At 45.3% G+C, this 24778-nt stretch overlaps 1 protein-coding gene and 1 long non-coding RNA gene across 3 annotated transcripts; one reads left to right on the top strand and one right to left on the bottom strand.

The window, feature by feature from the left end:
• Positions 1–6537: 6537 nt before the first annotated feature.
• On the top strand, positions 6538–12374 carry LOC143286610 (protein-lysine N-methyltransferase SMYD4-like). 2 transcript variants are annotated; one of them, XM_076594247.1, is made up of 3 exons: positions 6538–6606; positions 8375–8905; positions 10541–12374. In XM_076594247.1, exons 2-3 carry the CDS (start codon positions 8544–8546, stop codon positions 12246–12248), a joined length of 2070 nt encoding a protein of 689 aa, XP_076450362.1. In that variant the 5' UTR covers positions 6538–6606; positions 8375–8543; the 3' UTR covers positions 12249–12374. The 2 variants fall into 2 exon arrangements, with proteins under 2 accessions (XP_076450362.1, XP_076450363.1); XM_076594248.1 differs by having other exon boundaries at positions 6544–6650.
• A 3057-nt stretch (positions 12375–15431) lies between these two features.
• LOC143286611 (uncharacterized) lies at positions 15432–17986 on the bottom strand. Its single transcript, XR_013055835.1, has 2 exons — positions 15823–17986; positions 15432–15759 (listed from the first exon to the last, which is right to left on the bottom strand). It is a non-coding gene; the product is annotated as an uncharacterized LOC143286611 (long non-coding RNA).
• Between the last annotated feature and the right edge of the window lie 6792 nt (positions 17987–24778).

Genomic DNA, 24778 nt, shown 5'->3' on the forward strand with positions numbered 1-24778 from the left:
GGTTTGACAAGATTATGTATTTCATTTAATATGTGATCAGGTTTTTGTGTACACATGTGTGTTAAGTGTACATGTGTGTGTGTAAATCATTGCTGCATCTTGCCGCAGCCCGATCCGCATCTTTCAGCATTATGAAGTTTATGAATTCAGAGATATTACACCATACATTTTTACATCATGTATTATGATTTTTCTTTCTGTTGAAACACTGTAAACTCTACAAATAACTGACTTCAGGTGATCAATCATGGTACAGTTGTACTGTTGTTACTGAACTACATGATAATGCATTGCACTGTTGTTACTGAACTACATTATAATGCATTGCACTGTTGTTACTGAACTACATGATAATGTATTGCACTGTTGTTACTGAACTACATGATAATGTATTGCACTGTTGTTACTCAACTACATGATAATGTATTGCACTGTTGTTACTGGGCTACATGATAATGTATTGCACTGTTCATTTGATATCAGACTAAAACAACTAAACTTTTTGAATACAGAAACAAAGTTTTGACAAACGAATATAGTGCTAGTGAGCTTCAGTTTAAGAAACCTCAGAGGCCATGCAAAAGATGCTTCAGAGGCCATGCAAAAGATACTTCAGAGACCATGCAAAAGATACTTCAGAGGCCATGCAAAAGATACTTCACAGGCCATGCAAAAGATGCCATGCATTCAGAGACCATGCAAAAGATACCTCAGAGACCATGCAAAAGATACTTCAGAGGCCATGCAAAAGATACTTCAGAGACCATGCAAAAGATACTTCAGAGGCCATGCAAAAGATACTTCACAGGCCATGCAAAAGATACTTCAGAGGCCATGCAAAAGATACTTCTGAGACCATGCAAAAGATACTTCTGAGACCATGCATTCAGAGACCATGCAAAAAAAGCCATAGAGACCATGCAAAAGAAACTAAGGCCATGTAAAAGAAACTTCTGAGGCCATGCAAAGGAAGCATAAGAGGCCATGTAAAAGAAGCTTCTGAGGCCATGCAAAGGAAGCATAAGAGGCCATGAAAAAGAAACTACCCCCTGCTCCCCACCCCCCGCCAAAGAAAAAAAAAAGACAAAAAAAAAAAGACTGCAACAATCTGCACATTATGAAAGGATGTTCACATGTCATGAGACAAAACTTGTCACCATATAGAAGCCTGACACTCCCTCATTTCACATGAAGAAATGCACAGAATGATGAGACTGAAAGCTTTTAACTTGACTCACGTAGTCAGTGCTTTAAGTAAAGTTTTCTGTTTGCATATATAGATCTTCAATCACATTATCAGTGCTACAGGTAAAATGTTTTCTATTTGCATAATTATATAGATCTTCAGTCACATTATCAGTGCTACAAGTAAAAAGTTCTTTATTTGCATATATAGATCTTAGTCACATTACCATTGCTACAAGTAAAAAGTTATCTATTTGGATACATAGGTCTTTAGTCACATTATCAGTGCTACAAATAAAGGTTTTCTATTTGCCTATATATACCTGCTATTTAGGTCATTCCAACTGTGATTATCTATTGTGTACATTATTATATAGCTGATTAGCAGGTGACCTTTCAGGTTTTATATACCTACAGCATTAAGAAAAGAATATTTCTGTATTGACAAATACACAGACTGATAAAAGAATAAACTGGTCTGGGAAGTCAGTTCCTCTGGACTTGAAAGAACTGCCAGAACACACTGCAGTGGTGTTTGTCTTCTTTACTTACAGTTTACATATGTATTTGAAGGAATGCGAGAACATGGAGTCAAGTAATAGTATTATTTAGCTGTTTTTGTACACAATTGTTTTATTTTCAGTTTATGTGTGGTACATGAAAATGTTTGTATTGGATGAGACATTGGTTCAATGATTGTTGGCAATGTTTATGGTGTTGTGTTGTCATTGTAATAGATTTATGTTGATATCAGCATAAAACTATAACTTTTTTAGCTTTTGAAGAGATGTTGTTGTTCTTGGTTAAAGATTACTTCTTTAATGGAAAGAATTTACTGGATTTTGAAGGATAGATTACTTCTTTAATGGAAAGAATTCACTGGATTTTGAAGGATAGATTACTTCTTTGATGGAAAGAATTCACTGGATTTTGAAGGATCCAGATTATCCTTTGTTGTGTGTATGTGTGGACTTTGTGAATCATGTTGTGCACAGGGGTCATGTGTGTATGTGTGGACTTTGTGAATCATGTTGTGCACAGGGGTCATGTGAAAGTGCTTTGATTTGTCTCTGGACAAGATTCAGTGCTATATAAATATCATTATTATTAGTAGTAGTAGCAGCAGTAGTGTATTATTATTATTATTATTAATTGTCATGATGCGATGATGCAGTGGACTCAGTTTAAGAAATCTTTCTCAGATCATAGTTCACTGTGTCAGAAATCTTATATTATTGTGTAATACTCTTGTCATTTTTCAATTATGCATGTTTCATCAAGGTACTTGTCTTTATCAATGAAATACACACTGTATAATCAGAAATTTTTGTTTTACTGCATATGGTCCGATGATATTATTTGGTTTTAATTGACGATTCCCGTTATGATGTGTGGGCATGGTGACATGTTGTGGTGAAGTTAGTTCTTTGATACAGAGCAGTGTTAGGAATGATTTAGATATCTCTGCTTCAAACTTATCATTCCCCAAAGCGCCACACTGTTGGGAATTGACTTCAGGAAAATCTGTGCTGGAAGTTTTCTCTTTTCTATCACACTCTTTATTTGGTTTGACAATATTATGTATTTCATTTAATTGTCTTTGGTTGTTTCCTTTCTCTGAATGTATTTGTATTTCTCCTTTCTTATTACAATAGATTTCTCAATGTGAAGTTCCTTTCTCATTTTCTACTCTCACCTTCTTCTTTTTTTTTTCCCCATGGAAAATACACATTTTTTTACCTCTTTGATTCTTCTACGTTCATGGGCTGCAACTCCCACATTCACTCGTATTTACATGAGTAGGCTTTTACATGTATGACCATTTTTACCACGCCATGTTGGCAGCTTTCAGGGGTGTGCATGCTGGGTATGTTCTTGTTTCCATAACCCACCAAACGCTGACATGGATTACAGGACCTTTAACATGCATATTTAATCTTCTGCTTGCACATACACACGAAGGGAGTTCAGGCACAAGCAGGTCTGCACATATGGTGACCTGGGACTTTCCCCACCAGGGGATTACCAAGATTCGAACCCAAGACCCTCAGATTGAAAGTCCAACGCTTTAGCCACTCGGCTATTGCACAAGTCTGTCCTCTTGGACATTTTTTTTTTCTGTTTGGTATGCAGATAATGTTAATTGTCTGCCAATAGGTTTTTAATTTGTATGTCTATGTTAGGGAGGGGAAATATATATATACATATATATTCATTTATATTTTTTATAAAACTTTTATTTTACACACACACACACACACACACACACATACACACACACATATATAGTTGTAACTGATTTTCTTTTCCCCACTTCTTTCCTGATTTAACAAGATTATGTATTTTGAGTTGGTCATGTCTGTATTGTGTTCATAATCAGTATTCTCTGGAGTATACTGTGTTTACAATCTGCTCTGGAGTATATATGTACTGTGTTCACAATCAGTATTCTCTGGAGTATATATGTACTGTGTTCACAATCAGTATTCTCTGGAGTATGTCTGTACTGTGTTCACAATCAGTATTCTCTGGAGTATGTCTGTACTGTGTTCACAATCAGTCTGCTCTGGAGTATGTCTGTACTGTGTTCACAGTCAGTATTCTCTGGAGTATGTCTGTACTGTGTTCACAATCAGTATTCTCTGGAGTATGTCTGTACTGTGTTCACAGTCAGTATTCTCTGGAGTATGTACTGTGTTCACAGTCAGTATTCTCTGGAGTATGTCTGTACTGTGTTCACAGTCAGTATTCTCTGGAGTATGTCTGTACTGTGTTCACAGTCAGTATTTTCTGGAGTATGTACTGTGTTCACAGTCAGTATTCTCTGGAGTATGTCTGTACTGTGTTCACAGTAAGTATTCTCTGGAGTATGTCTGTACTGTGTTCACAGTCAGTATTCTCTGGAGTATGTCTGTACTGTGTTCACAATCAGTATTCTCTGGAGTATGTCTGTACTGTGTTCACAATCAGTATTCTCTGGAGTAAGTCTATACTGTGTTCACAATCAGTATTCTCTGGAGTATGTCTGTACTGTGTTCACAATCAGTATTCTCTGGAGTATGTCTGTACTGTGTTCACAATCAGTATTCTCTGGAGTAAGTCTATACTGTGTTCACAATCAGTATTCTCTGGAGTATGCTTATATTTATTAACTATCAAACATGTCTCATCTTTCTGTTTTTTATGTTTGTTAACTGTCAAACAAAAGAACAAAGTCTGCCATACCAGACCAGTGATATTTTCAGTGATGAATGAATGAACTTGTTGATACTTAGCTTGTGTAGTCAGAGTACCACCCACACTTTAGCACGCAAAGAAAAAATAAATCAACAAGAAACAATCAGCAGTGGCAACACACACACACACACTGCAATTATTTATTATCTGTTCATACTGTATGTCTTGACAGTGATTTTTTTTCTTTTTGTTTTGTTTTATTTGTTGTTTTGGGGCCATTAATCTGTGTGGAAGAATAAAGGATATCATGGGCTGGACGTGGAGGTGGCATTGAGTTTTGTTGAAGTGTGGCTGTGAATGGGTGATGTCAGTGTCAGTCAGTGACAGTTTACTTGGAGAAGTATGGATGGGTGATGTCAGTGTCAGTCAGTGACAGTTTACTTGGAGAAGTATGATGTCAGTGTCAGTGATAGTTTACATGGAGAAGTATGGATGGGTGATGTCAGTGACAGTTTACATGGAGAAGTATGGATGGGTGATGTCAGTGTCAGTCAGTGACAGTTTACTTGGAGAAGTATGATGTCAGTGTCAGTCAGTGACAGTTTACATGGAGAAGTATGGATGGGTGATGTCAGTGACAGTTTACATGGAGAAGTATGGATGGGTGATGTCAGTGTCAGTCAGTGACAGTTTACTTGGAGAAGTATGGATGGGTGATGTCAGTGTCAGTCAGTGACAGTTTACATGGAGAAGTATGGATGGGTGATGTCAGTGTCAGTCAGTGACAGTTTACATGGAGAAGTATGGATGGGTGATGTCAGTGTCAGTCAGTGACAGTTTACTTGGAGAAGTATGGATGGGTGATGTCAGTGTCAGTCAATGACAGTTTACTTGGAGAAGTATGGATGGGTGATGTCAGTGTCAGTCAGTGACAGTTTACATGGAGAAGTATGGATGGGTGATATCAGTCAATGACAGTTTACATGGAGAAGTATGGATGGGTGATGTCAGTCAATGACAGTTTACATGGAGAAGTATGGATGGGTGATGTCAGTCAGTGACAGTTTCCGTTTCAAAGAGGTGTCAAAGTGTGCAGTCTGATCCATATACATGACACCACATCTGCCTTATAAAAGATAAAAAAAATAAAAAGCTGATGCATGACCTTTGCAAAAACTCAACCTGCTCAACAGGCCTTGAGAGCCAAGGCAAGATTTGTGTAGAACATCAACATTACATTTTTTTAACATAATAATATTGATAATAATGATAATCATACAAAAAGATGGTGAGAAAGGAAAGAAAAAAATGTTTATTTATTTATTTTATTTTATTAACAGAACGATTAAGAAATAATGAGAATAAATCTATAGAGAATAAAACATTTTAAAAAAAAAGAAGAAAAAAATAATAAAGGCGCGCACACTGATACCAGTGTATTATTGCAAACATACAAGCACACACACACACACACACAAACCATCACTATCACTGACATCTCTCTCTAAGAAACTATAAAATGTAATAGAATGTCTAGTATATAAGCTTCCGGAGAAAACTGAAAAGAATCTATAACCATTTAGGATCATGTTACTAAAGAACACGGACTTGAACTGAATCTAATCTAAAGGAAAACAAAACGGAATAGTCATGGGTAAACTTAATTCGTTTAGTGCACATGACAATACCGGAAGAGGCAAAGACAAGTACTGTAGAGAATATGCAGTCTCGGGTGTACGAGAAGATGAGTGTCACTTTCTCGACAAACGCGTCAGATACATTATGGGAAATTTTGTTGAACTGTAAAAGATCAAGTTTGATAAGGAATAAAGACCAGTTTTGATAATATTAAGACAGTCAGTCATATGTTGAACCAGTCGTAGTGTCTCAGGACAGGATAACGGCAGCCAGACTTGCCTCGCTGGAGACACGAACACGCTAGTGGACTCTTGCATATCCCTTCCCCTCCCCTGCCCCAAGCACTCCCTCCTCCCCCTCCACATCGCACTAGACAGCAACCTCTCACAAAACTACAGTTCCATCAGCATGCTGGTGTTGGTCGTCATGTGGAAGAAGAGGAAAGGTCAAAAAAGAACAACGTGGTTTGAGAATTGCAGACGATACTCCGTACAGCAAGAGACGTAACTCTCAGGAGCAGGGCAAATCGGAAGTTGACCGCATTTGGGCATCTGCATTGGAGCATTGGAACATACAGGGCGGTCTGGAGTTTGAGACTTTTTTTTCGTGAGTACATTGCTTCAGACGACTGCAGTGTTTATGGCATTGTTGTGAGTGTGAGATTCACTCCACAATTCAATATATTTAACTTTTTGTATCTTTTTTGTTTGCTTGTTTGTGAAAAGTTTTGTAGATTGCCAGAATATTGCCGCAATGTTTACGATTATCATCATCATCGATATGATCCAGCTCATGTTGTGTATTTTACCGCCACAGATATCATAATCAAGACAAGACAAGACAAGACAAAATTCTTTATTTATGACAATAATAGATAAGCACGGTGATAAGCACTGATGTGCGTTTTTATCATCCAGTGCTCGCTCTGAAAATAGGGTCCACGCTTCACGATACTAGATTTAAATTTAAATCCAGTGCATAACTCACATGTGACGGTTGTAACATACATTTATAGAGAAAAACACACATCAAAATATAGGCTCAGAATTTTGTTGCTCTGCCAGTAACGATGCACAAGTATATACTGACAGAGATACAAATGGCAATGATGGGAGAACATTACACTGTCAAGGGAAGCCTATGGGCTAGAGAGAGAGAGAGTGGGGAATGAAGCAGAAACTATGACAGAGGGGGGGATGAAATAAATGAAGAATATTACTCTGGGTGTAGGAGATATAGAGACTATGCATATAATACATGCACATACATATACAAAGCTTCATACAATTATGTTCTGTGCTAAAAAAAAAAAAAAAAAAAAAAAAAAATAAGATAGCAAAAAACAACATCAACAACAACCAAAGACTTTTTGCAAAGTTATACAAGAATGCTTGTAACAGGTAATGTGCAAATACATAGAACGGATATTTCATAGGCTACTTAAGTACAAACAGTAACCACATCAGCAGATGTCCAAGGTATCAAACATCATGGCATATTGTGGTGTAACTTGTAAGTAATGTTTTTAGAATGTGGATGGGCAATGGTTTTATTTGATCGTCTCACTCACAGGGAGCAAGTTCTACAGGGAGGCGCCTGAGTAAACCAAACTAGATTTAAACAGATCAATCATGGGGATGGGAATATGGACTTTGGGGGTATTTCTTGATGGATTAGTAATACTAACAGGAATTTTTTTGTTGTTAATGTTGGTGGTGGATTTCCTGTCATAATCTTGTGCATTGTTGATTCCTTTGTTATACTCTTAACTTAGACTCAGTAGTAGTCTAACCTACAGATGAATGGGAGGATACTTGCTTTTATTTATAAGCGAGTTCAGAAGGGAATTAAAGTCTGTTTAAGAAGTACCATATTGAGCCCCTGTTTATGAAGGTTCAGTACTGGCTTTATGGCATTCACACTTGAGGAGTTGCTCGAAAAGCGAAAAGCCTTGTTGCAATTTATAAAACAACAGAGAAAACAAACACCCCTTCTCTTTCTCTCCCCACCCCCCTCTCTCTCTCTCTCTCTCTCTCTCACTCACACACACAGACAGACACACACATTCATACACACGCACATGTATACACACACACACGCGCACACATCACACACACACACACACACACACACACATACACGTGTGGTCTTTTCATGTGCAGAGGTATGTTATTAGTACTTGTGTATACATGTATTGTTTCATGTGAGGCGTGTAGAGCCCAGTAATGACATTATACCGGGACCGAGGGAGTTAACGCCATGGAAGTGCTATGTATTATGTCTTTGATTAAATATAATTCTGCTGCATTGAAAGGCAACTTTAGGCCATGAGGAATCACATACATGCATGTATATTGTTGCTTTGTTTTTGCAGTGACCATACACTTGGGTGAAACAGACGGACCAGTCAAAAGGAAATAGAAAAAAACAAAAAAACAAACAAAAACCAACTACAACAGTAAATTCAGAGAGGAGTGGTTTGATCACTGCTGGACCGCTGTTACCAGGTTGTGTATAAACCCACAGAACGGAAGCAACACAATATGTCTGTGAAGCAGACAGTAGTGACCATGGATGAGATGGAAGCCAAAGTGGAAAAGCTGTTGAAGCAGAGTGGGCAGTGGGAGAAGGTTTTGGGTCAACTTGGGGCGTGTGGGACCAACACAGAGCGTGTGCAGGTGGTACTGGGCGTGGAGGAGGTGCTGCCTCACATCAACCCCAGCATTCTGCGGCAGGGGAAGAGTCTGGAGCGGGCACAGTCCCTGCGCACTGCTGGAAACCAGCACTTCAAGGCGGCCAGGTATGACCAGGCTCTGGCCTGCTACAGCCAGGCAGTGTGCTTTGCTCCTCAACGCTCCACACCCAGTCAGGACTCCACGATGCTGGCTTTGTGCTTTGGGAACAGGTACGTCATGCTGACACAGTGATGATGACATAGTGACAGCTAACAGTGATGGTAACATAGTGACAGGTAACAGCGATGGTGACAGGTCATACTGATGGCATGTGAGTATGTTAGTCTGAGTGTTACACAGATAGTGTGTGTTTGCGCATGTGTGTGTGTGTGTGCGCGCACACACTTTCAGTTTGTTTTAACCATTTGAGTGCCTATAAGACGTCAGCTGCGTTTAGATGACATCCTGCAAAAAGTGTTGCCACAGTGCCTGTAACTTGGTATAAGACATCCGCTGATGTCCTGCATATATTCTGATTTTTCTTTCATCAGAGTTTGGTACAATGAACATAAACAGACTCTGAATGGTCAGTTTAATGTGTCTGGATTATAAACATACTATTTAAGTGAACATTCCTCTGGTGGAAGACCCCTTTTTTCTCTTCATCCAGACATGGGACATTTGGACAGACATGGGGCATTGGTCCTGTAGACATGGGACATTTGGACAGATATGGACAGATATAGGACATTTGGACAGTTGGAAAAAAGAAATTTATAATTATTTGACAGCACACCATTGTCTGTCTGTCAATGAATAACTGTCAGCACAACATTATCTGTCACTAGTGTCAGTGAGGGACTATTGGGATGAGAGGGATTCCTTTGATGAGCATCAGATTTATAATTATTTGTCAGCACACCATTGTCTGTCTGTCAATGAGCCAGTTGTTTGTCAGCACAACATTGTCTGTCTGTCAATGAGCCAATTGTTTGTCAGCACAACATTGTCTGTCTGTCAATGAGCCAATTGTTTGTCAGCACACCATTGTCTGTCTGTCAATGAGCCAGTTGTTTGTCATCATACCATTGTCTGTCAATGAGCCAATTGTTTGTCAGCACAACATTGTCTGTCTGTCAATGAGCCAATTGTTTGTCAGCACAACATTGTCTGTCTGTCAATGAGCCAATTGTTTGTCAGCACAACATTGTCTGTCAATGAGCCAATTGTTTGTCAGCACAACATTGTCTGTCTGTCAACGAGCCAATTGTTTATCAGCACACCATTGTCTGTCTGTCAATGAGCCAATTGTTTGTCAGCACAACATTGTCTATCTGTCAATGAGCCAATTGTTTGTCAGCACACCATTGTCTGTCAGTGAGCCAATTGTTTGTCAGCACAACATTGTCTGTCTGTCAATGAGCCAATTGTTTGTCAGCACAACATTGTCTGTCTGTCAATGAGCCAATTGTTTGTCAGCACAACATTGTCTATCTGTCAGTGAGCCAATTGTTTGTCAGCACAACATTGTCTGTCAATGAGCCAATTGTTTGTCAGCACAACATTGTCTATCTGTCAGTGAGCCAATTGTTTGTCAGCACAACATTGTCTGTCTGTCAGTGAGCCAATTGTTTGTCAGCACAACATTGTCTGTCTGTCAATGAGCCAATTGTTTGTCAGCACAACATTGTCTGTCTGTCAATGAGCCAGTTGTTTGTCAGCACAACATTGCCTGTCAGTGAGGACGATTGGGATGAGAGGTAATCCTATGGCGAGCATCAGATTTATGATTATTTGTCAGCACACTATTGTCTGTCTGTCAATGAGTGACTGCTGCAGCATGCCTGATTGCTCTGTGGCTGCAGGTCTGCAGCGTTGTTCCACCTGAAGCAGTTCCGGTCCTGTCTGAAGGACATTGACAACGCCCTGCAGGCAGGCATTCCACCCACCTCCCTCCACAAGCTGCTGGACCGCCGAGGAAAGTGCTGCCTCTTCCTCAAGCACAAGGCACAGGCTATTGCAGCCTTTGAAGAAGCCAAGCATGCTCTGCTGAATGACTGCAGTCTGCAGGACAAAACCAGGCAGGACATGGTTTGTCTCACTGACCAGTTCATAGCCAAGTGCAGGAGTCTGCCGGACAGTGTGGAAGAGAGTGAGGAAGAAGACATGATCCATGAACCCACCCCCAAACTGACTGCAGCCAGTTCACACATTCTGTCAGCTGCCGACTGTGTGGTCTTGAAGGAGGAGGCAGGCAGAGGGCGGGGGCTGTACGCCCAAAGAGACATCAAGATCGGGGAGGTGCTGATTGTGGAAAAGCCCTATGTGTCTGTCGTGTTGTCTGACTATTGTGAGAGTCACTGCCATCATTGCTGCAGCCGTTGCTTTGTGCCTTTGCCCTGCCAGAGCTGCGTGGACGTGGTGTTCTGCAGTGCAGAGTGCCGGCAGACGGCGAGCCAGTACCACACCGCAGAGTGCCAGTTGATGGCCTTCTTCCACCAAGCTGAAGTGCGGCTGGGGCACCTGGCGCTGAAGATGGTGGCCAAGGCGGGCTACAGCTACCTGAGGGAACAGCAGCCAGCACTGGAGGGGTCTGTCCTGGGCCGCACTGGGTTGGGATGTGACCACCAAGGTGTGTATGACTCGGAGGACTACCACACTATGTACCACCTGGTGGGTCACTGCAACAAACGTACTGTCAAAGACCTCTGGTCACGGGCACTGAGAGCAGCTTTCCTGGTGAAGTGTCTGGAACAGACGGGTTTCTTCCCTGGAACACATGACCAGGGTCCAGTGATGGAGGAAAAGAGGCTGGAAGACCTGTCTTACATCGGTGGCCACATAATGCGCCATCTGATGATGCTGCCTTGCAACGCGCATGAAGTGTCGGAAATGGAGGTCAACTGGTCGGAGCCGTCCATGTCCCGGACTCTGGAGATCGGGTCGGCCATCTACCCGGTGCTCAGCCTCATCAACCACTCCTGCGACCCCTCCGTAGTGCGCCATTCCTACGGAGACGTGTGCGTGGTGCGTGCCATACGAGGTGTGGCTGCTGGGGAGGAGCTGTTGGACAACTACGGTGCGCTGTACCCCGTGATGAGCCATGACCAGCGTCAGAGCCACCTGCAGGACCAGTACTTCTTTACCTGCCACTGCCCTGCCTGTCTGCACGACTGGCCCCTCTACATGGACATTCCCAAGGATGTCATGCACTTTTACTGCCACAAGTGCCGCGGCCCGGTGCCCGTGCCCAGCCTGCAGGAGGCGGGCAGGACGGACAGCATGGCGTGTCGGGACTGCGGCCATCGCCAGAACATCCGCAACGTGATCCTCAAGGTGGGCAGTCTGGAGCAGGAGTTCCAGGACGTGCTGCACAGAGTGATCTTCAGCCTGGAAGTGAACCCCAGCACCCTGCCCCGCCTGCTGCACTTCCTGCGAGTGGTGGACCGGCATGTGCACCGCCCCGTCGCCTGTCACAACGACTGCCAGGAGGCTGTCAAGATGTGCTACGCCTACAAGGCCAACGCCTTCCCCAGGAAACCTGTCCCCACCACTAAGTCCAACAAAAGATGAAGCAGTATCATTAGTCACCCCCTCAGCCCCAGCCCCTCTTCCAATGAACATCTCATCTTCCAACCACCATCCTGTTAGCCCCCCAGCCTCCCCCTTTCCAACTGTCATCCTGTTAGCCCCCCAGCCCCCCCCTTCCAACTGTCATCCTGTTAGCCCCCCAGCCCCCCCTTCCAACTGTCATCCTGTTAGCCCCCCAGCCTCCCCCCTTCCAACTGTCATCCTGTTAGCCCTCCAGCCCCCCCCTTCCAACCACCATCCTGTTAGCCCCCCAGCCTCCCCCCTTCCAACTGTCATCCTGTTAGCCCTCCAGCCCCCCCCTTCCAACCACCATCCTGTTAGCCCCCCAGCCTCCCCCCTTCCAACCACCATCCTGTTAGCCCCCCAGCCTCCCCCCTTCCAACTGTCATCCTGTTAGCCCCCCAGCCTCCCCCCTTCCAACTGTCATCCTGTTAGCCCCCCAGCCTCCCCCCTTCCAGCTGTCATCCTGTTAGCCCCCCCCCCCCCCCCCACACACACACCCTCCCGCCTTCCAACCGCCATCCTGTTAGCCCCCCTGCCTCCATGCCCTCATTCCAACCGCCATCCTGATTACCCCCCCATCCCCCACCTTCCAACTGCCATCCTGTTACCCCCCCCATCCCCCCACTCCAACTGCCATCCTGTTACCCTCTCCCCCCCCTCCCCCACCTTCCAACCGCCATCCTGTTAGCCCCCCTGCCTCCATGCCCTCATTCCAACCGCCATCCTGTTAGTCCTCCCCTCCCACTCCAACTGCCATCCTGTTACCCCCCCATCCCCCCACTCCAACTGCTATCCTGTTACCCTCTCCCCCCCCTCCCCCACCTTCCAACTGCCATCCTGTTACCCCCCCATTCCCCCACTCCAACTGCTATCCTGTTACCCTCTCCCCCCCTCCCCCACCTTCCAACTGCCATCCTGTTACCCCCCCATTCCCCCACTCCAACTGCCATCCTGTTACCCTCTCCCCCCCTCCCCCACCTTCCAACTGCCATCCTGTTACCCCCCCATTCCCCCACTCCAACTGCCATCCTGTTACCCTCTCCCCCCCCTCCCCCACCTTCCAACTGCCATCCTGTTACCCCCCCATTCCCCCACTCCAACTGCCATCCTGTTACCCTCTCCCCCCCCTCCCCCACCTTCCAACTGCCATCCTGTTACCCCCCCATTCCCCCACTCCAACTGCCATCCTGTTACCCTCTCCCCCCCCTCCCCCACCTTCCAACTGCCATCCTGTTACCCCCCACTCCAACTGCCATCCTGTTACCCTCTCCCCCACCTTCCAACTGCCATCCTGTTACCCCCCCATTCCCCCACTCCAACTGCCATCCTGTTACCCTCTCCCCCCCTCCCCCACCTTCCAACTGCCATCCTGTTACCCCCCCATCCCCCCACTCCAACTGCCATCCTGTTACCCCCCCATCCCCCCACTCCAACTGCCATCCTGTTAGCCCCCCATCCCCCCACTCCAACTGCCATCCTGTTAGCCCCCCATCCCCCCACTCCAACTGCCATCCTGTTAGCCCCCCATCCCCCCACTCCAACTGCCATCCTGTTACCCCCCATCCCCCCCTCCCCCACCTTCCAACTGCCATCCTGTTACCCCCCCATCCCCCACTCCAACTGCCATCCTGTTACCCTCTCCCCCCCTCCCCCACCTTCCAACTGCCATCCTGTTACCCCCCCATCCCCCACTCCAACTGCCATCCTGTTACCCTCTCCCCCCCTCCCCCACCTTCCAACTGCCATCCTGTTACCCCCCATCCCCCCCTCCCCCACCTTCCAACTGCCATCCTGTTACCCCCCCATCCCCCACTCCAACTGCCATCCTGTTACCCTCTCCCCCCCTCCCCCACCTTCCAACTGCCATCCTGTTACCCCCCCATCCCCCACTCCAACTGCCATCCTGTTACCCTCTCCCCCCCTCCCCCACCTTCCAACTGCCATCCTGTTACCCCCCATCCCCCACTCCAACTGCCATCCTGTTACCCTCTCCCCCCCTCCCCCACCTTCCAACTGCCATCCTGTTAGCCTTCTCCCCCTTCCGACTGCCATCCTGTTACCCCCCACTCCAACTGCCATCTTGTTACTGTCTGTCTGTCTCTCTTTCTCACATACACACACAGAGTTGCATTGAAAACACACACACACACACACAAACACACAGACACACACACACACATGAGACATGGTTTTGAAAATCATGCCCCTGAGGCTGACTTTACAGGTTTGGAAGCAAAAACACTTCAGTTTAGGGAGAATTGGACTGATTTTTTGTCTTCTGTGGGTTGGGATACCTCAGCAGCATTGGTGGCCCCCAAGTGCAGATTTTATGGTTTGACATTAAGAAAAACCTTCAGCTTCAGGGGGCTTCGCCCCCAGACCCCCACCAGCAGCATTCCTCCAGGCCCCCACCTTTCAGACTCAATCACAATTTCCCAATCTCGTGCCTGGTTAGGCACCCCCCTCCCCCTCCAACTGCCATCCTGTTAGGTACCCCCCTCCCCCTCCAACTGCCATCCTGTTAGCCACCCCCCTCCCCCTCCAACTGCCATCCTGTTAGTCACCACCTCCCCCCCAACTGCCATCCTGTTAGCCACCCCCCCCCCCACCTCCCCCCCAACTGCCATCCTGTTAGCCACTCCCTCCCCCCCCCACCTCCCCCCCAACTGCCATCCTGTTAGCCACCCCCCCTCCCCCTCCAACTGCCATCCTGTTAGTCACCGCCTCCCCCTCTCCAACTGCCATCCTGTTAGCCACCCCCTCCCCCCCACCCCCTCTCCAACTGCCATCCTGTTAGCCACCCCCCAATTGCCATCCTGTTAGCCACCCCCCCAACTGCCATCCTGTTAGCCACCCCCCCCCAACTGCCATCCTGTTAGCCACCCCCCCCTCCCCATCCAACTGCCATCCTGTTAGCCACCCCCCTCCCCCTCCCCATCCAACTGCCATCCTGTTAGGCACTGCCACCCCCACCCCCTCCAGTTGCCATCCTGTTTCCACACCCCCACACCCCCACTCGAACTGCCATCCTGTTAGCCACCACCCCCGTCCAGTTGCCATCCTGTTAGCCCACCCCTACCCCCTCCAACTGCTATCCTGTCAGTTTCTCTCTGACACCTCCCATCATACTGCACAGACAAGATGAAAGCAGCATTGTTTGTCCCCCTGACACCTCCCATCATACTGCACAGACAAGGACAACAAGATGAAAGCAGCATTGTTTGTCCCCTGACACTTCCCATCATACTGCACAGACAAGGACAAGATGAAAGCAGCATTGTTTATCCCCCTGACATCTCCCATCATACTGAACAGACAAGGACAGCAAGATGAAAGCAGCATTGTTTGTCCCCCCTGACACCTCCCATCATACTGAACAGACAAGGACAGCAAGATGAAAGCAGCATTGTTTGTCCCCCCTGACACCTCCCATCATACTGCACAGACAAGGACAACAAGATGAAAGCAGTATTGTTTGTCCCCCTGACACCTCCCATCATACTGAACAGACAAGGACAACAAGATGAAAGCAGCATTGTTTGTCCCCTGACACCTCCCATCATACTGCACAGACAACAAGATGAAAGCAGTATTGTTTGTCCCCCCTGACACCTCCCATCATACTGCACAGACAAGGACAAGATGAAAGCAGCATTGTTTGTCCCCCCTGACACCTCCCATCATACTGCACAGACAAGGACAACAAGATGAAAGCAGCATTGTTTGTCCCCCTGACACCTCCCATCATACTGCACAGACAAGGACAAGATGAAAGCAGTATTGTTTGTCCCCCCTGACACCTCCCATCATACTGCACAGACAAGGACAACAAGATGAAAGCAGCATTGTTTGTCCCCCTGACACCTCCCATCATACTGCACAGACAACAAGATGAAAGCAGTATTGTTTGTCCCCCTGACACCTCCCATCATACTGCACAGACAACAAGATGAAAGCAGTATTGTTTGTCCCCCCTGACACCTCCCATCATACTGCACAGACAAGGACAAGATGAAAGCAGCATTGTTTGTCCCCCCTGACACCTCCCATCATACTGCACAGACAAGGACAACAAGATGAAAGCAGCATTGTTTGTCCCCCCTGACACCTCCCATCATTCTCCTTGCTTGTTTACTGTTCCCAGATGCCAGTTATAGACAGTTCTGCCTGATCATCTCAGTGGGAATGATCATCAAGTTTTTCATTGGATAAGCTTTTTGTTGGCTGGGTTTGGGATTTGGAAACAGAAATTTGTTTTGAATCTGGCCATTATATGAGAATCTACTCTAGTGCATCATATTTGGACATTTATTCCTGGGTTGATATTTGCATCTTGTAACTAGATCAGCTTCGTCAAAACTAACAACAGTTTGAGACTCTGTCTTTTACTGGCCTTCAGATTTATATTCCTTACATTGAGACTTCATAGCACAACTGCACAACTTTTTCCTTGATCTGCCCCTCAAACCGGATCCATGTAGTTCATTCCAGTCATCAGAAAGTCATTCATTGACAGTACATGTCCTTCAGTTTTCTTTGGAAGCTTTGTCGAACAGGCAGATATATCTTTGTATGAGCAGCATTGGGACACATATACACTTGTATCATTTTGCTATCTGTTTTTTGTGGTTGTTGATTTTTTTAAAAACTCAAGCAATACAATTGTCTTTTGTCTTCCAAACAGTGATGTTTGTTACTGATATTGCGATGTGAGATCAGTGCTGGATGATCCGATTGACATGTGTGAACTTTGTCAGCAAATAACTCTGTAAAATATTGAGTTATTTGTATGCTGTAAAAACTAATGCTGGCAATTTTTGGAGATTGTCTTGTTTACATTTGACTGCCAGAGTTTGCATTTACTTGATGTGTTCAGCTTCAGTGGCACACTGGAAACTAGGAGACATGTGATCTGATGTGGTGGTGTTGGTCTTTGTAGGGAAATCCCACAGTGAGATTTGAGTTGCATGTTGTTTGTTGAGCACCCTCTCTTGCACACAGACACACAAACACACACACACACTGAAACATAAATAGCAATGAGAAGCTTTTTAGATTAACTTATAGTTCGTTGTTGGTTTTTTTAAATTTATTTTGTTTTAAAATATATTAAGAGGTGTGGGTTTTTTTTGTTTGTTTTTTTTAAATAAAGAAATGGTATAACAACTGGGATAGATATAATGCGGATTCTTCAATAATTGGTCTTTGTTGTATGCAGCAGTTGGTGTGTGTGACAGCATGGTGATAGTGATTGTCAGGTGTGTGAATTATCCCCCTTTCCTTTCATTTGATTGGTGATTATGGTCAGGTGTGTGAATTATACCCCTTCTCTTTCATTGATTGGTGGTTGTGGTCAGGTGTGTGAATTATCACCCTTTTCTTTCACTGATTCGTGATTGTGTGAATTACACCCCTTCTCTTTCATTGATTGGTGATTGTGGTCAAGTGTGTGAATTAACACCCACCCACCCCCTTTCCATTCATTCGGTGATTGTGATGGTCAGGTGTGTGAATTAGCTCCCTTCTCTTCCATTGCATGGTTATGATCAGGTGTGTGAATTACTTCCCTTTTCTCTGAATTTTTATTGCTCTTCAGTCTTGGCAATTCAGCTGCATGGTTGTTTTGTAAAGTTGTTTTTTCCTTACCCTATGCATGAGTGAATGATCTATTGAAATCAAAATAAAGGGTGCTTGCCAAACTTATACTGTACACTTTGTGTGTGGGAGGGGTGTGTGTGTGTGTGTGTGTGGGGGGGGGGGGCGTGGGGGGCACTGGGGGGGTTCTTACTGTCTGATGATTGTGGGACTGGACTGTCTCTCACCTTCTCCCTGTCTCTCTGTCTCTCTTTGTCATTGTGCTGTGATAGTGAGTAGAAAATTGAACAGAGTATGTGTAAAACTGTACACATTCATAGTTTTCTCATGTTCAAAGTCCATTCTACTGGCTTTCATTGTTTAGATGCTGAAGTGGTTTTTCAAAGTCCATTCTACTGGCTTTCATTGTTTAGACGCTGAAGTGGTTTGACTATCAGGCTTCAGTCTTGTTTAGGATCATAAGCAAAATTCTGGACCTTTTTTTGATTAATCAAAAGAAATTGTTTTGCTTTAATGTGTCTGTGTGTGTGTAAAAAAGGATTGAAACAGATTCTTTTTCTTTTACATAAGACTCATGGTCTTTTTAATACATTTTAATTCACTTTATTGTGCTATTTATTTTCAATGAAGAGAACAAAAAGCAATTATATCATATGCTGCCGAATCATTTAATTTGAATTTGTGGCTTTTAAAAAATTGTTTATAGTGAGTCAGTTTTTTATGTGTCTTCTTTTAATGAGTAAGTCAGTTTTGTTTTTTTTTATTTAAAAAATGCCCATGGTTTAAAGCTCTGTGTCTCTTAGTGTCTCGCCATCTCTCTGTGTCTCTGTCTCTCATTGTCTCACCATCTCTGTCTATCTCTGTCTCTCTATATCTCCATTTCTCTGTCCTGCCGTGTGTCTTTCTCTGTGTGTATATAATATCCCAATCTCTGTGTCTCTCAGTTTGTCTGTCTCACTCTGTCTCTTGCTCTGTTTGTCTGTCTGTCTGTCTCTCTCTCTCTCTCTCGGTTGCTCTCTCTAAGTTTATAACAACCTTATCTGTCTCAGTGAACAAATTGCGCGGGTACTTATCTATTATCCTCGAAAATAAAGAATTATGTCTTGTCTTGCCTTGTCACTCATTCACTCTCTCAGTCTAACATACAGTCTGCAGACAGGCACGTCAATAATAAAGAAATCTGTAATGTGACCCTGACTTCTGAAAGCACTGATCCTTCAGTTCCGTGAATGTAGACATCATTCCACCATGCAAATCATAACCCCATTGTAACTTTTCAAACGCACACACACTCACACGCACGCACATACACACACACATACATACGCGTGCACGCGCATGCACACACGCATTAACCCCGTTGTTACTCCACACACACACACACAGAGACACACACACACACACACACACACACACACACACACACACAAACAGAGGAAAATTGTAATATGGTTATGAAGAAAATTGCGAATAAGACGTATGTTTAGAGGTGCATACATTTCACCCAGACTGCAAGGACGTTGTGACTGCTAGTTGACAGAGACACTACACAAAAGGCTGTTGACCAGGAATGGCCCTCATGTAAACACTCGTTGACCAGAAATATCACTCATGTGCACACTCTTTGACCATAAATATCCTTCGTATAAACACTCATGTAAACACTCGTTGACCAGAAATATCCCTCATGTACACACTCGACATGTTGACCAGAAATACCCCTCATGTACACACTGAAGCCTGTTGACCAGAAATACCCCTCATGTACACACTGAGGCCTGTTGACCAGAAATACCCCTCATGTACACACTCAGACATGTTGACCAGAAATACCCCTCATGTACACACTGAAGCCTGTTGACCAGAAATACCCCTCATGTACACACTCAGACATGTTGACCAGAAATACCCCTCATGTACACACTCAGACATGTTGACCAGAAATACCCCTCATGTACACACTGAAGCCTGTTGACCAGAAATACCCCTCATGTACACACTGAGGCCTGTTGACCAGAAATACCCCTCATGTACACACTGAGGCCTGTTGACCAGAAATACCCCTCATGTACACACTCAGACATGTTGACCAGAAATACCCCTCATGTACACACTGAGGCCTGTTGACCAGAAATACCCCTCATGTACACACTGAGGCCTGTTGACCAGAAATATCTTTTTACCCATCCCGTTCTATCTTGTCAGACGCGAGTGCGCGCGCGCACGCACGCACACACACACACACACACACACACACACTGCACACACACACACACACACACACACACACACACACACACACACACACACACAGAGTTAATGCCACGATATCCTTCACACACCGTTAATGCCTCATTACATTAGGGACATCCTTGCCCGGATCCCAACACACACACAAGCGCGCGCACCGTTAATGGCACAACGAGGGGATATAATATGGTCGTTCTTATCTGCTGTTTACACACACACACACACACACACAGACACGCACGCACGCACACACACACACACACACACACACACACACACACACACACACACTGCTAATACCACAACGGCATATTGGAGACAACCTTATCTGGACAACCTTATCTGCAGTCTGAACAGACATAGACACATACACCGTTAATGCCACAATGTTACCTAAATTAATGACATCCTAGTGTGCAGACGATGCCTCAACGACACATTAGGGACATCCTTATTTTGCACGTGCCATGACTCGTGGCCCAGACACGCCCCCCCCCCCGCCCCCCCACTCCCTTCCCTCCCCTTTCCCCTCTGTTCCACTGAGATATATGTTGTGTCTGTTATGTGTTCACTCCCACTGCAAGCTCCGAAATTTCGGACTGCTGTGAGAACATCTGCTGTGGTTGGAAGCTTTTTTTTTTTTTCTTTTTTTTCTTTTTTTTTTCTTTTAAATTATTTTTCCCGACAGCCAAACAGTATGCCGGCCATGTCTCAGCGGTGCTGGCCTTTGAGCTGCGTGCTGTGCATCTGTGGTGTGCGTATTGTGTGTTCTTTTAGGGTGTGTGTTGTGTGTGTAGCGTGTTCTTTTCGGGTGTGTGGAGTGTGTGTGTTGTCTGTTCTTTCAGGGTGTGTATTGTCGTTTCTCTCATTCTCTCTCGCCTTGACTTCTGAAACTCCCTATTGTCTGGTTTGCCTTCTTCGTCCATTCAAGTCCCTTCAGTACATACAAAACTCTGCTGCCCGACTCGTCCCCAGAAAGAAAAGATCTGAGCACATCACTCCTGCTGTTTTGCAACATCTCCATTGGCTCCCTGTCTCACACAGAATAAAGTAAAAGATCAGCACTCTATGTTATAAATGTATTCACAACTCTGCCCCTTCCTATCTTTGTGACTGCCTTCACCTCTACACTCCATCTCGCTCTCTACGATCGGCTTCGGATCCACCCTGTTTACACATACCCAGATTCAAACACACTACTGTTGGACGCCGTTCTTTCTCCGTCTCTGGACCTTGCATTTGGAATGAACTTCCTCTTTCGCTCAGCTCTTTCAAGTCTGGCCTTAAAACCCACCTCTTCACAAGACAGCCTCCCTCCCCTACCTCTTCCTCGTCTTCAGTTTCTTCAGTTTTAGAGTTATGCATGCGTGTGAATGACTGCACAAGAATCAGCGCTATATAATAATAATTATTATTATTATCATTATTGTGTGCATAGTGTGTTCTTTTAGGGGGTTGTTGTGTGTGTAGACGGTGTGTTCTTTTAGGGTGTGTATAGTTGTTTAGTGTGTTCTTTTAGGATCTGTGGTGTGTGTGTTGTCTGTTCTTTTAGGGTGTGTGTTGTGTGTGGTGTCTGTTCTTTTAGGGTATGTGGTGTGTGTGTTGTCTGTTCTTTTAGGGTGTGTGTTGTGTGTTCTTTTAGGGTATGTGGTGTGTGTGTTGTCTGTTCTTTTAGGGTATGTGGTGTGTGTGGTGTCTGTTCTTTTAGGGTATGTGGTGTGTGTGTTGTCTGTTCTTTTAGGGTGTGTGTTGTGTGTGTAGTGTGTTCTTTTCGGGTATGTGGTGTATGTGTTGTGTGTTCTTTTAGGGTCTGTCATGTGTGTATATATGTGTGTGTCGGGTGTTATGGATATGTGATGTGCGTGCATGTGTGTGTGTGTGTGTGTGTGTGCGTGCGTGTGTGTGTGTGTGTGTGTGTGTGTGTGTGTGTGTGTGTGACCTGAACCTGTGTACAACATCTGTTGGGGACCTGAACCTGTGTACAACATCTGTTGGGGACCTGAACCTGTGTCAGTACAACATCTGTTGGGGACCTGAATCTGTGTCAGTACAACATCTGTTGGGGACCTGGACCTGTGTACAACATCTGTTGGGGACCTGAATCTGTGTCAGTACAACATCTGTTGGGGACCTGAACCTGTGTCAGTACAACATCTGTTGGGGACCTGAACCTGTGTACAACATCTGTTGGGGACCTGAATCTGTGTCAGTACAACATCTGTTGGGGACCTGAACCTGTGTCAGTACAACATCTGTTGGGGACCTGAACCTGTGTCAGTACAACATCTGTTGGGGACCTGAATCTGTGTCAGTACAACATCTGTTGGGGACCTGAACCTGTGTACAACATCTGTTGGGGACCTGAATCTGTGTCAGTACAACATCTGTTGGGGACCTGAACCTGTGTCAGTACAACATCTGTTGGGGACCTGAATCTGTGTCAGTACAACATCTGTTGGGGACCTGAACATGTGTACAACATCTGTTGGGGACCTGAATCTGTGTCAGTACAACATCTGTTGGGGACCTGAACTTGTGTGCAACATCTGTTGGGGACCTGAACCTGTGTACAACATCTGTTGGGGACCTGAACCTGAACCTGTGTACAACATCTATTGGGGACTTGAACCTATGTACAACATCTGTTGGGGACCTGAACCTGTGTACAACATCTATTGGGGACCTGAACCTGTGTACATCTGTTGGGGACCTGAACCTGTGTACAACATCTGTTGGGGACCTGAACCTGTGTACAACATGTGTTGGGGACTTGAACCTGTGTTAGTACAACATCTATTGGGGACCTGAACCTGTGTACAACATCTGTTGGGGACCTGAACCTGTGTACAACATCTGTTGGGGACCTGAACCTGTGTACATCTGTTGGGGACCTGAACCTGTGTACAACATCTGTTGGGGACCTGAACCTGTGTCAGTACATCTGTTGGGGACCTGAACCTGTGTACAACATGTATTGGGGACCTGAACCTGTGTTAGTACAACATCTGTTGGGGACCTGAACCTGTGTTAGTACAACATCTGTTGGGGACCTGAACCTGTGTACAACATCTATTGGGGACCTGAACCTGTGTCAGTACAACATCTGTTGGGGACCTGAACCTGTGTACAACATCTGTTGGGGACCTGAACCTGTGTACATCTGTTGGGGACCTGAACCTGTGTACAACATCTGTTGGGGACCTGAACCTGTGTCAGTACATCTGTTGGGGACCTGAACCTGTGTCAGTACATCTGTTGGGGACCTGAACCTGTGTATAACATCTATTGGGGACCTGAACCTGTGTTAGTACAACATCTGTTGGGGACCTGAACCTGTGTACATCTATTGGGGACCTGAACCTGTGTTAGTACAACATCTGTTGGGGACCTGAACCTGTGTTAGTACAACATCTATTGGGGACCTGAACCTGTGTTAGTACAACATCTGTTGGGGACCTGAACCTGTGTACAACATGTATTGGGGACCTGAACCTGTGTTAGGACAACATCTGTTGGGGACCTGAACCTGTGTAGAACATCTGTTGGGGACCTGAACCTGTGTACATCTGTTGGGGACCTGAACCTGTGTACAACATCTGTTGGGGACCTGAACCTGTGTCAGTACAACATCTGTTGGGGACCTGAACCTGTGTACAACATCTATTGGGGACTTGAACCTGTGTCAGTACAACATCTATTGGGGACCTGAACCTGTCAACATCTGTTGGGGAACGTCAGTGATTTCTGTACAGCATTTATTAGGGACATGTTTCTCTGTAAAACATGTATTGGGAATGTGATTCTCTGTACAACGGGAGAGAGACTGAGAGAAAGAGAGGGATGAGAGATAGAAATAGAGAGAGAGAGAGAGAAGAGAGAGAGAGGGAACATAAGGCAGTGAAAGGTGTGTGTGAGAGAGAGAGAGAGAGAGAGAGAGAGAGAGAGACAGACAGACAGACAGACAGACAGACAGAGAAAGAGAGAGGTGCCGGAAAGAGAGGTGAGAGAGGGAGAGACAGAGACAGACAGAAAGAGAGACGGACAGAGAGACAGACAGACAGAGAGGATAGAGAGAGGGAACAGAGGGAAGTGCGAGGGAGAGGTGTATGTGTGTGTGCGTGTGTGTCTGTGTGTGTGCGTACGTGTGTGTGTGTGTGTGTGTGAGAGAGGGAGAGAGGGAGAGACAGACAGACGGACAGAGACAGACAGACAGACAGACAGAGAGAGAGGCAGACAGACAGACATTGGGAGATACACAGACAGACAGACAGACAGAGAGACTTATTAATGATGTGAAGAACCGGAGAGCCGGAACAGGTCGGCGTACAACCAGATCCAGGTCTGGCATCTACAGGATAAAAACGAGAACGTTTCCAGGAGCTGACCTTGGCAGTAAACACACACACACACACACACACACACACACACACACACACATCACCGGTTCTCAGCTGAACTTTAAGCCGCAGTTCAGGTCAGGACACAGGGCAGACAATTTTACATGTAGTTAACTGGCTAGAACCGTCAGAGATTCACTCACACACACACACACACAACGCGCCGCACGAGCTCAGCACAGACGGATAATAACGGCACAGACACCATCTCTCCCTCCCATCGCTCACCACACCAAACGCCACAGCAGTGACGGCGCTGGAAAAAAA

The sequence above is a fragment of the Babylonia areolata genome, chromosome 10 (assembly GCF_041734735.1).
Source record: "Babylonia areolata isolate BAREFJ2019XMU chromosome 10, ASM4173473v1, whole genome shotgun sequence".
NCBI lineage: Eukaryota > Metazoa > Mollusca > Gastropoda > Neogastropoda > Buccinidae > Babylonia > Babylonia areolata.